Raw genomic sequence first — 12887 nt, 5'->3', positions numbered from 1 at the left:
ATCAGGGATGATTCTTCAAACGGTAAGTCATCAATCCACTCAGTCCCTTAACGTCCCGGCTGTTCCCACGCCAGCTATCTGCTTCATCTGCTCTGCTCTAATTTTTTTCCCTTTCTCTTCATCCTCCCCCTCCATCCTCACACTAATGAACAGATTCACACCCACTGCTGGTTCTCGCTGGGGACCTCGGCACTGTAGAAGGGCCTTGATGCAAACAAGAGTGTGTGCATGAAAGCCTGGTCCCATTCTTAAAAAAAAAGTCTGACATTTTAATTTTTGTAATTTTTTGGCAATTCAGAGGAAATTACTGTATTATCTTTAAAGTAGAACTGAACTGCTGTTCATAACCCATTTTATTGATATTTCAAGATATTCAGGGAGAAAAAAAGAAATCTTTAATTGGAACAACATGAACATTTAGAAAGTAAATACAGTTGATTTTTAACTGAATACGATAATTTTTTTCTGTTTATATACTGACACCATTATCAATGTTTTTCCCTGTTTTAAGCAATTTAGAGAGATGCAAGAACAGTTAGAATAAACAGGTAAGGAAAAAAAAACTTTATAAAAAATAAAAGACTTCGAAGGCATTTTTTGCAGTCTAATCACTTATTACACAACATTTCACCACAAAAATAATTAAGGCAATAGAATAATTAAGACAAAAATGTTTCAAAACCTTACCAGTTTGTTAGTTCTCTTATAATCCATTACATCTTACCAAACAATCGTAGCAAAATGGCAGCAGCTGCGTTTGTATGAAATGAGAGCGAGTCCGCGATACCAGGAAAAATTGTTCAAGAAGAGTACAGCGCGGACTGCTGTTACCCGGATGAGTCTGTTATTAGCTTTTTCTGGTTGTTATATAGGGATAACAAACCTCGGAATGTCGTGACTAACCAATCAGAATCAAACATTCCACAGAGCTATATAGTATATTTATATTTAATATTGCGACATATATTATATATACAATAAAATATCAAAATAAATTATAATATATTTATAAAAGTATTGGTCATCTCATTAATAAATACTTAAACACATTACATAGCATTTAATAATAATTATAATATTATAACCCCCCCCCCCCCCCCCCCCGTATACATATGTGTATATATATACTAACTTATACTATACAATAATTTAATTAAAATGTATAATCAATATGATCAAATCAACATAAGTTTAAATTTAACAATTTAAAATAATATATTTAACAATTTTAATAATTACAATGGAAAATTATATATACTGTATTGTGTATTAAAATATATAAAGTACAATTTTAGAACTATTTTACATAATATTATACATTAATGTTTCAGTTTTAAGCAGGATAAATAGTAAGGGTAAATAGTAAATAGTTAGCTCCACCTCATTAAACAGAATAATTATTTTATTTAATTAATTAAATGTAAATATTTAAATGTAAATATTATGTTGCATTATAAATATATATATAAATAAAAAGAATATAAAATATATTTTATAATTATATAGATATATATAAAATAAATTAAAATATATTTTGTGTTACTCTGATTATGATAAAATTGAGGTCTATTTTGCACAGTGAGGGAAAACACTCAACAGCTAAACACTAATTAGCTCCACCTCATTAGACATTATGAGTAACGCCTTGGAAAACATGAACCCAATGAAGCAGACATAATCATAGCACTTAAATAAACATGGAGGAGTTTTATCAGAAGACCCACCCAGCAGCTGTTTTGAATCTCTTTGTACATATAATGTTACACTCCTCCCTGTGGGACTGTCTCACCAGCTTCATTAAAATTGAATAGTGGTAGGGCTACTTTCTAGCTTTATATTATGAGTAAACACTTCTTGAGACTCCCATCCCGGTACAAAGACACAGTTAAGGAGTTCTGCGTCAGACCATAAGCATTTTTTCGCAAGACTGCAAGTTGAAGATGCTTACATCTCCTTGCTATGCACCCATCACATAAAGAATTAACAAGTAGCCTGCAGCAACGTCTTGTTTAAGAGGAAGGACCCCTGAGCCCAGGGCGTTTAACCCCTGAGGACCAGCTGTAATTGGGTTTCCTTTATGAACAGAGCTTGTGTGAAGCATCTGAGCCAATCTGATGGATAATACATGGTGCCAATCTTCTAAGAGGTAAGAGCTAAAATATGAAAGGAAATGCGACTCCCTACAGTTTCCTTTTCAGAGGAAGATTAAAAAGACAGTGAGAGAGAGAGCTTCCCTCACAGCATTTCTATTCAGAAAGCATCTCTGCGACAGGATATTTGACGGAGAAGACAATTAAGAGAAGAGTCTTTGTGCTTCACCCGATTACTCTCATTAAACAGACAGAATAACAATAAAAACACAATACTCTTATCAAATTATTCCTCTGTTTTACCAGGAGAACAATATCCCTTGAACTAATGGCTTGCTTTGCATTTATAGAACTGGTAGGGAGTGTTACCAAAGTTGGCCATATGTGCCAACATCAAGCTGGCATAGACTTAAAAACAGAGAGAGAGAGAGAGAGAGAGTCTTACTGACAAAAACGGAGAGTTTCAATAATGCAGTTCTATTAAGGGAGGGATAGGAGGATTTAAAGGGACAGAGAACAGACTTTTCCTTGCCTCTCATGTTTGTTTGTGCAATATTTATCCTCTTTGTGATTCTGACATAACATTAAATTTCCCCTCAGAGGAAGAAAGAAAACATGTGGGGAAACTGTGAGGGATTACAGGCGGCTGAGCGCACCAAACAAGCATTAAGCGCATAGTCTATCTCTCATACATACAGAAAAATACCACAACACCCCAAAACAATGAGACCTCTTTAACATAACTAAAAGGTCTTTTTCTTTTGGTAATTTCTCTCTGTAATTCACAAATTCATGAACAAATTTAGTTGAAATAAAATAGTTTTTGTGGGTTTCAAAGTCTTTATAAACATTTATAATTTTTGTAAAATAAAATCAGAGTATAAAATATTTGAAATAACTGTTTTGGAACACTTATTAAGCTGTTTCCCTGTGTAGATATTTTAAGCTTTTCTTCCTTGTGGAGACATTTGGTCCCTGCAATGTAGGCAAAACCTGACCCATGTAACATAGCTGTGAGTTTGTCTGTGTGTCAGCCAGTTCTGCCTCCAAGAACGGTGAGTCAGGCTTTCAGCACACACACAGTGTCTCGCAAACCACACCTCACTCTATCTTCTCTCTATCTCTCTACCAGCTGTCTCCTTTAGTCCCCATGCCTCCTCATTTCCTCTCTCCTCACTCCTCTTTTTCTCTTTCTCTTCATCATCCCTCTGTCACTCACACATAGGAGCATGTGGGTGTCGGACCAGTTTGTAAAACATCAACGGCAGATGCCCTGCCGGGTAACATTGAGCAAAAGGTTCTAAGGTTTCTGTCTCTCTATCTCAAACACACACATACCGATCCCCAGAGCCATCTGGGGATCGCCATCTCTTTTTTGCTGTTCCAAATTCAGTTGCTCGCTTGTAACCGTACCTGCCAACACAAGCCTGCACTACAAAAAAAAATCTATCTCTGTATTTTTGGCTTGTTTTTGAATGAAATTTTGAAACATCCTTTGAACCAGTGTAGGGTAAGTTACTTTAAAAAAGAATTAATTACTAATAATATCGTCGATACTTTAATACATGCACATACGTATTACCACAAAGTTCATAAACAACCTTCTGATATTTTAAAAACTAAATTCTTATAGCTTAGCACATTATAAACCAACCCGATCTCACGGCAATTCGTACATTTTTCACGAGGCTTATTCGTACGAATTCGTACGACCACACTCGTACAAATTCATAAGATTTTTGCCAAATCTTACGTATTTTATGAGTTGCACAATTCGTATGAATTTGTACGAATGACCTACACCTAACCCCACCCCTAAACCTAACCATCACTGGGATTTAGACAAATCGTATAAAATCATACGAGTGAGGTTGTACAAATTTGTACGAATAAGCCACCGCGTAAAAAAAGTATGAATTGGTCGTGAGATAGCGTTGTATAAACATCAAAATCTAATAGTACATTAGGAAAAGCCCAACTAGTAAAATACATATAAGTTTATGTAAAAATAGCATGTTAATTATTGTTATTCAGTTGTTGATTAACGCCGCGTCAAATCATGCTGTTCTTCTGAGGTAAATTCTGGCTTATTCCTGATAGCAAGTCAAAATGATGAAAAATAGATCTAGGTTTGTATCTAGGTGACGAGGGGGTTTGCATGCAAGTTTGGCTACAGGTAATGAACTCTGAGACGGGAAAGACTAACTTGACTGCGTTACATCCAACACTGCTTGGAAATAAAGTTTGTGTAGAAACCATTTTCAATCAGAAATTGCTAGTAGATTTCACAGTTAATCACAAATAAATAGCAAGCAAGACACTGAATGAAACTTGCAAATAGAAAAACTGAAATAGTATGTTCTTGTAAAATGTAGTCATGACATTATATATATATATATATATATATATATATAATGGAAAAACACAAAATACTGATTCCAAAATTATTTTTCTGCATTGTTTATTTTTGCATGTACAACTCTGCACCAGTCCATGGAGAACGTGTCCACACCCTGACAAGTTTTCAGTGTCAAGTAATTTTCCTGTCAACACTAAAAGTGCAATACTGTGTGAAGCCACAAAATCACAGCCCTTCAGAACATATTTAATGTTTAATGTAAAGCTATGAGGTGTTGGCAGGCTTGTCAACGCAGTGTAACAAAAACACAAACAAAGCGACAGGCAAAACACCTTGACATGTCACTTGTCGTGATTGATTAGGACACAGACTGAAATTACATGGAAAAGATGTGATCTATATCTAGATGCTTTCATGGCACATTTGGTGAAAACACGTTGTCGGGGAAACAGCTGACATCTATCTTCAGAATCAGACACATGTATTTTAACTGTGATGACACCTGTTTCACTTCTGTTTGTGGGGGGTTTCATGAAGAGAAGCTGCATTGATGACAGAATATAGTATATAAGACGATAAGCTGTATTGCATAACACTGTATCATATACTTGAAAGTTGACCACTGAATTTTGCTGATTGACATTCAAATAAATAAATAAGTTTTGTAATGATAATAAAAAATAATAATATGTCTTCTGGTCTTTCTTTTTCTTTTATTTTTTCTTACTTTTTTCCTTATTTCTCTTTAAAACTTGTTTTGTCTTTGGATTGTTCTCAGTGATTTACAGTGAATAAAACAACAAATAAGTATATATATATATATATATATATATATATATATATATATATATATATATATATATATATATATATATATTAACAGTTTATTTTAATATTTAAATTAAATTTGAGGTTAAAATTGTTATTGAAAATCAGAATTTCACTAGCATATTGACTACTGAAAATATTTTTATAATACATTTTTATAATAATTATAATTTTATAATTTTATAATTTTTATTTTTAGTATTATTTTATATTAATATTAATTTACATTAAATTATATTAATATTGTAATTTATTAATAATATACTAAAACTACTGTAAAAAGTAGTTATACCAAGTAATTATATTTTTCTTTTTTAAATATTTGTTTTAATTTATTGTAATTTATAATTAAATTGATTACATTTATCCATTACATCTGTTGCTTTATAAAATAAATAACCCCCGTTTGTATATATTCTGTATTATAATACAGAGATATATTAAAATACTTTGCAATCATCAAAATATAGTGGATTAGTTTAGCAATTTTTCATTGCATATCTGCAAGCATCACTTTAGATCATCCTTTTGACATTAATCGTCAAATTCCTAGCAAACATGCATATCAGCTGTGTCATGAAATATTGCACAGTCCACATAGAGACATCTTTGATCATGTTCACATTCTTGGAAATCATCTGAGATAAGTATCGCACTCGCCTGGAAAAATAAATCATCTCTCCTCCATGCTTCTGCAGCTCCTATGGCACTATATTTCAACCAACTCACTCCAACACTATAATATGAAAACACTTGCGGGGCAGCATCACAGTATAAGAATATGCTGTACACTTTTCTCCACTTCCAATTTCTTGCTCTGACTGCTGTTGAAAGGTTACAGGAAATGTCCTTCCACTGGCCTAATTGCGTCTTACCTGTCTCACATCTCTTTCCAGTGAAGCCCTGCTGGCAGATGCAGGTATCTGGAGAGACGCAGGAACCTCCATTGAGACACTGGCCCTCACACAGCACTGCACATCAAATACAAGACACACGGGTCAACACACATTTCAGCAGAACTACACCATACCAATAAAAACAGGCCTCTGAAAACGAAGCTAATGCACGGTTGCAGGATAGCGACGTACACTGTGAGAAAGATATATATATAAATTTCAAGTTTAATTGTTACTTGCTATTTCTTTGTAATTAATTAGCAATTTGTAACAGAAAAATTACATTCCTTTTTTTTAATGTAATGGTACTATTTGCAGTATGCATCTAAATGTGTGAGTGAACAGTCAGGCACAGTAAAAAAAAACAAAAATAAAATAAAAAATATTCAAAATGGTGGTCTTGGCAAGAAGATATAATATTCTGGATTATGCATTAGATAATGCGGTGCAAATGCAGTCTAATGAACCTGACAATTGCTTTCAAATTTCTTTAATTTGCTTGTAATTCATTCTTTTGTTTATTATCCACTTATGATATAATTACTTAAATATCTACTATGACAAACGTATTTAAAAATACTTGTTATTTATTTGTTTATTAATTATTATTTTTTTAATTTATCATTCATAAAGAAATATTTTTGTTCTGTTCATTTTAAAGTTCAATTTGCTTATTTATTTCTTTGCTCTTTATTTTTTATTATTTAACTTGGAATATTACCTTGTTTTTTAAATTGAGAAATACTTTGTTTTAACTAAATTTGTTCATATTATTATTATTAGTAGAAGTAGTAGTAGTAGTATATTATTTTAAGTGGATGGTCCATACTCACTGATGGAGTTGTTCAAAAACTGTATGACTTTTGTTCTTCTGTAAAACAAGATATTTTGAGAAATGTCTGTTTTTTTTTTTGTTTTTGTTTTTTTTCACATAATGGAAACCAACGCTGTTCTCCAATATTATGAGTTCCAGAGAAGAAAGTAAGTCATAAGGATTTAAAAAGACACAAGTATGAGTAAATAATGACAGAATTTTAATTTTTAAGGTTGACTATCTCTTTAACATTATAAATGCATTCATATTAATGTTAACCCTGACATTAGTTAAATTTGTTTTTGAAACTCAATAATTTTTACTGTAGTTTTGGTACTGAGACAGTGCAGTGTATAGAGTAGAGTTCAGATGTTTGTGCTTACCTCTGCAGACGGTTCCGTTACCGACGTATCCTGGTTTACAGGAGCAACTGTGTCCGTCCACCGTATTGAAGCAAAGAGCGTTTTCATCACAGGTATTCAGTTCACGCACACACTCGTCGTGCTCTGAAAACACAAGAAGCATGTGCATCAGTGTGTGTTTGCACACTTTCCTCAAACTTTTTGCACGTTCTGCACTTTCCATCTTCCTTGCTGCTGTTTCTCTCAGAGGAAATACAAGATGAAAAACAAGTAGAAGGAAGGAGAAAAAGACAGAAAGAAAGAATAAAAACACGAAAAGGGGTAGGAGTCAGATGCGCATGAGTACGGTGCTTGGGGAATAACTGACACTACTGTACAAAAATAATATGCCACAGTCTTTGTTGAAGGTTGTCTGCGCATTTGAGATGCTGTCAAATATTAATATGTTTTTTATGCACTTAGTCTTTCTTTATATTTCTTCAGCCTTTGCCTTTTCATTTTTTTTTTTTTTACTTTCACTTAAGATTCAAGGTTTATTTTTTGTTACCAACACACAAACGTAAATTTTTACTGTTTTAATTTTAATTTCCTAGTAAATTACTAATGTCAGTAACAATGTATTTAAACATTTGATTTATAATAAAGAACGCAAACCAGTCCATATATTATTTACACTATTATAATAGTATTTTTTGCATTTTAATAATTTTGCATTGAAATCGATCATGAAACATTCAGCAATCGTCTCACAATGTTACAGTCTTACGATGACCTCCAGATGACCCCAAACTAAAAGAAAGACTTCACTCGGCCTAATTGAAATGCCAATGAAAGGTCTTCTGCTGCAGATATCTTTGGGGAAAAATGTTCCCACAGCAGCCGGGAGTTCGGAATCGAATCAAATTCTATTTGGTCCGAGAGGACTTATTAGGGATAAATAATACAAGTATATGCCAATACAATATCGTTTGTTGGCCACTTGTTGAGATTTTTTAATTTATCAGTGTTGGTCAATTTATATGTTATATTAAATATTTTATTGTGCATATTGGTCTATATTAGATATTTAATTGTGCAAATTCAGATAACCTTCTAACACTTACTTAATATTTAAAAACACTAATAGTTGCAATGTAATTTTTAGCAAATCTAAGACTCATTATCTGATTTTCAAATTGCAGATTATAATGCTGTGATGCCTAAATTGAATAGTAGCATTTCAAAGGATTTATTTAGCATTTTTATCTAATATGAAGATCCAAAAGAAGAAATAACGTATGAAAAAAAGCCAATAAACAATTTGGTCTAATATCAGCTCCATTGGCTCCCTTGACACAAGCTCTGTTTACCTCAATCAGTTATATTACAGTCATGCCAAGCAGCGTTTGACTGAGATGAATCCCTCACAGTGGACGTGTTTGTGTGGTCTGATTTCTCATCTGCGTTGACTCATCTGCCCATGACAGCTAAAATGACACCAATTATCCTCCTAATTACTCACATTAACAAGCTTTTCTCTCCCTGCCTCACACATATTCATGTACCTTCTATCTTCCAGATGGGCAGATCTGTCAGCTACCAGGTGAAAAAAATATATAGTCACATAAGCACTGCAAAAAACAGCAGACCCACATTGTGCTTAGAAATACACAAACACACACACACACACACACATATCTGTTACATATTCTGTTTAATCTTTCCAAATCCCAATGTTTACACCTGTCTGGTGTCTTTTTCTTCAACGCAAGTCACTTTTCATTTCCTCAAACCCATCCTCCGGTGAAGCAAAACTGCCTAATCTACTTTATTCATAAATCTTACAGCACAGATCTTTTAATCACTCTCATTAAAATGTCATTAAATAATCTCATTAAAACGCACTTTAACCGATGAATGATGCTGATTGGCTGTGTGTTTTTATGCTGCATTTGCAGCTGAATTAAGGAATCTTAACCAAATCACAGATTCAGTCTGAACGCTTGCACAGGGTGCCAAAAACCATATTCGTTCTTACAGACAGAAATGCTGTTTCTCAAGCATGCAATAAAAAAAATCACATTTGGAAAAGATGATTCGTTGTGTTTGTGCATGAAAGGGATAGTTCATCCAAAGAATAAAATCATTTAGTCATCCTCATGTCTTTTGAAACCTGTTTCACTTTATACTGTGAAACACAAAATAAGTTGTTTAGCAGAACATCCAAGCTGCTTTTTTCCACAATGTAAGTGAATGGTGAACATGGTTGCGGAAAGGCTTTTTTCAGTTTGTTGCTTACACAAACATATCACATGGCTTTAGAAGACTTTGAATACAGTGAATGATGCATATGGATCACTTGTATGTAATAGAACAGCATGAACGTTTTTCAAAACATCTCCTTTGGAGCAAAGAAAGTCACACAGAATTGAAACGACATGAGTGTGAGTAAAGCCCCATACATACCAAGAATGATAACTATAAAGATAACTAGGGGTGCTCCGATCACGATCGGCCGATCGTTAATGCGCATTTCGTCAGTAAAGCCGGTTTTCTAATCAGCGGTTAATTCCATCAGGTGCGTGATTTCACATAGAGCAGCTGTTACTACACAGAGCCGTTGTTAACTGAGAAGATGGGCCAATAAACGCTGAAAATTAACGTGATTTGCGCATCTTCTCTATTAACAACGGCTCTGTGTAGTAACAGCTGCTCTATGTGAAATCACGCACCTGATGGAATTAACCGCTGATTAGAAAACCGGCTTTACTGAGGAGATACGCATAACGATCGGCCGATCGTGATCGGAGCACCTCTAAAGATAACTATAAAGATAACGATATTAGCGTCCACACCAGCGAACGATATCGTCTGTTTATTCTGAGCGCATGTGCGTCTGTCGCTTTAAATCCTCGAGCTCGTTATAGCAGGATGGATTCTGATTGGATGTCACTATTTGTATCGTTCATCAGCTGAAAAAAAAATCATTCTGAAAATGATTCCAACGATACCGTTTCTCTATGCCTTTATCGTTATAGTTGTAGTATGCTAGTCTTTAATATTGAGAATGATTTTTAGAACTATATCTTTATCGTTATCTTTCTAGTTATTGTGCTTGGTGTGAATGGGACTTAAATGAAAGCTATTCTAATTTCAAGGTGAACTATTCCTTGAAAAATAGAAACCTAATAAGGTGAAATCTCTCTGACCTTTGAAGGGACATTTACATGGCCACCTCTGTCCAGAATAACACATAAATGAACTGATTGGAGACTAACGTCATTTTTAGTTTAACATCTGCTGACTGCTCAAAAGGAACTAATGAAGTGTTCTGTGAGAGACAGAGAGAAAGGAGAAATAGAAATCCCATAATTACTGTTATTAACTGCGTATATTCTTTTCGTCGTTTGACAACAAACGTCTGGTACTGTTCATGTAACTGACAAAACCTCTTATCATGCCTACAAGTTTGTTCATTGCTTAGTTAAAGGATGTAATTAGTAAATATCAGTGAGTCAATCATGAAGGCAAGACAGAGCTTTAATGAACAGATATGGAAACAGTGGAGCGCAATTAAAATAATTACAGTAATTCCAATAACTTCTGATGTTTTAAATTAAAATACGATCAGCTGATTAAAGGGCTTTTGTTTCAAACCAGGTAACGTCTATTGCAACTTCATTTTAAATGAATTACAGTTTCAACTGATGCGACTGCAGACTGAAGATTATCTCATAATAATCCCATAGGCAAAATATGCAATATTTTTCTCTGTGTGACTGCACACATGAATAATTGAAAATAATAATTTTTGCCATCAGAAAGCCAGCCTCCCTGAGCCAATCAACAATAGACACAAAGATTTCAACCAATCATCAATGGGGAACAGATCCAGAGGGAAAAATGAGAGATTCAACATATGGAGTTAAACTTATAACTGCTGCAAGTGATGGTTTCATTCAATGGATATAAAAGCAGCACAGTGCGCATTTACATTAATTTAAAAATAAATCTCTCACCTGTACATTTTGAGATGACAACACACATTCAAAGGATCAGTTTCAAAAATTAGACGCCAAATCTGATTCTGCAACAATTCTTTGATTCTAGAATAGCATCAATAGAGTTTCAGCCATTGTGAACACCATTTATGGATCAGTATCCAAACAACTCTCTAGATAGGCAAACTTAACCATACAATAATTGACTCCATAACTCTACATAAGTTTGAGGCTCAATGCTGTTCAATTTCTGTAAGCTTTTTCATCAACCGCTGAGCACAACCATATTACCAGGTCTTTAGAGGCTTGCTCAGAGAAAGCTTGTTCCACTTGAGCCTTCGTACATCAGTCCAGCTCTTTCCATTACAAAACAACAACATGCAGCATTATAACGAACAGAAGTCGTCATCTACCCAGAACTTGATAGCGAGGTCTGTGGTATGCAGACTACGTGAAAAATAATGAGAATAAATAACAACAATGCAGCTGGCCTTGAAAACACATGGCTTTCTGAGATGATCAGCAGAAAGAAACCTTGAACAGTTTCCAAAATAAAAGCTGAATTGTTGTTGCCCATGATTGCACCTTGCAGCCCAGGTGCAGTTTTTTTGTGCTTTTGTGTATTTATTGAGACAGAAACCTTCCTGGCCTCTTCATTGTAATTAATTCAGTTTTAAAGTAGGTCACAGAAGGACTAAGGCTCATTTATCGCATAGTTGTTCCCTTGCATCATGTTTTGCTTCCTTATCCTGCACTCCTGAAGAGATTTAATAGCTTTTTTTAAGTTAAAGATCAGGAGCACAAACCATCTGTACTTTCCATCAGTGAAAAATTTCACATATGCTGTCTTTTATCCCCCCCAAATTCACTTTCTCAACCTTTTTTTCTTTCTCCCTCTATTTAATTCTCATTATTCCACAATTGCATGCACTATTAAAGCAATGTTTAAAAATGCTCGATAAGATGCATAAAACAAACATCATTAGAACAAAACAAAATAACAAAACTATATTTTTTCTGTACGTTGATATATACATTTTAAATTTTAAAATCAATTAAATGAATTGAAAAGGAAAGGAAATTTGAGTTTTTACTCACATTAAAATAGCAAAAAAAAGAGAGAAAAGATAACAGCAAAAGTTTATTAAAGAGATTTATGTTTCAAAAACTAGAAAACTAAAAAAATATATAAGAATGTAATTGTAATTATAGTTTACAATATTACTATTTTTTATCAAATAAATAGTCTTGATGTATTTAAGTGACTACTTTCAAAAACAGTTTTAAAATATGCATTAATTATTCTAAAACTTTTGGAATACTACATAGTAAAATATTTATTATATTAAAATATTAAATATAGTAGCTGCATCCATTTAATAAAATATTAATTCACTTAATTAAGATTCTTCTATGACTTTACTTACAATATTTTTAAAAATCGATCTACTCCTTAACAAATGCTCATATTTCTTTAATGAGTGAATAAAAATGAGTGAACGAGTGCCGAATGTGGCATATTAGATGAATTTATGGGTTCTTTAATCATATTTTAATG

At 33.4% G+C, this 12887-nt stretch overlaps 1 protein-coding gene across 2 annotated transcripts in view; it reads right to left on the bottom strand.

The window, feature by feature from the left end:
• Window positions 1-12887, bottom strand: part of LOC127975523 (protein kinase C-binding protein NELL2) — a 41954-nt gene that overhangs the window by 12132 nt on the left and 16935 nt on the right. For both annotated transcript variants that reach the window (XM_052579675.1, XM_052579668.1), the window contains exons 14-15: window positions 7371-7493; window positions 6153-6248 (exon numbers count right to left, since the gene is read on the bottom strand). In XM_052579675.1, the coding sequence (XP_052435635.1) occupies window positions 6153-6248; window positions 7371-7493 (219 nt within the window). The remainder of the gene's footprint in view (window positions 1-6152; window positions 6249-7370; window positions 7494-12887) is intronic.

This window comes from Carassius gibelio, chromosome A4 (assembly GCF_023724105.1).
Source record: "Carassius gibelio isolate Cgi1373 ecotype wild population from Czech Republic chromosome A4, carGib1.2-hapl.c, whole genome shotgun sequence".
In the NCBI taxonomy this organism is placed as follows: domain Eukaryota; kingdom Metazoa; phylum Chordata; class Actinopteri; order Cypriniformes; family Cyprinidae; genus Carassius; species Carassius gibelio.
This window is presented reverse-complemented; position numbering and strand designations above follow the sequence as displayed.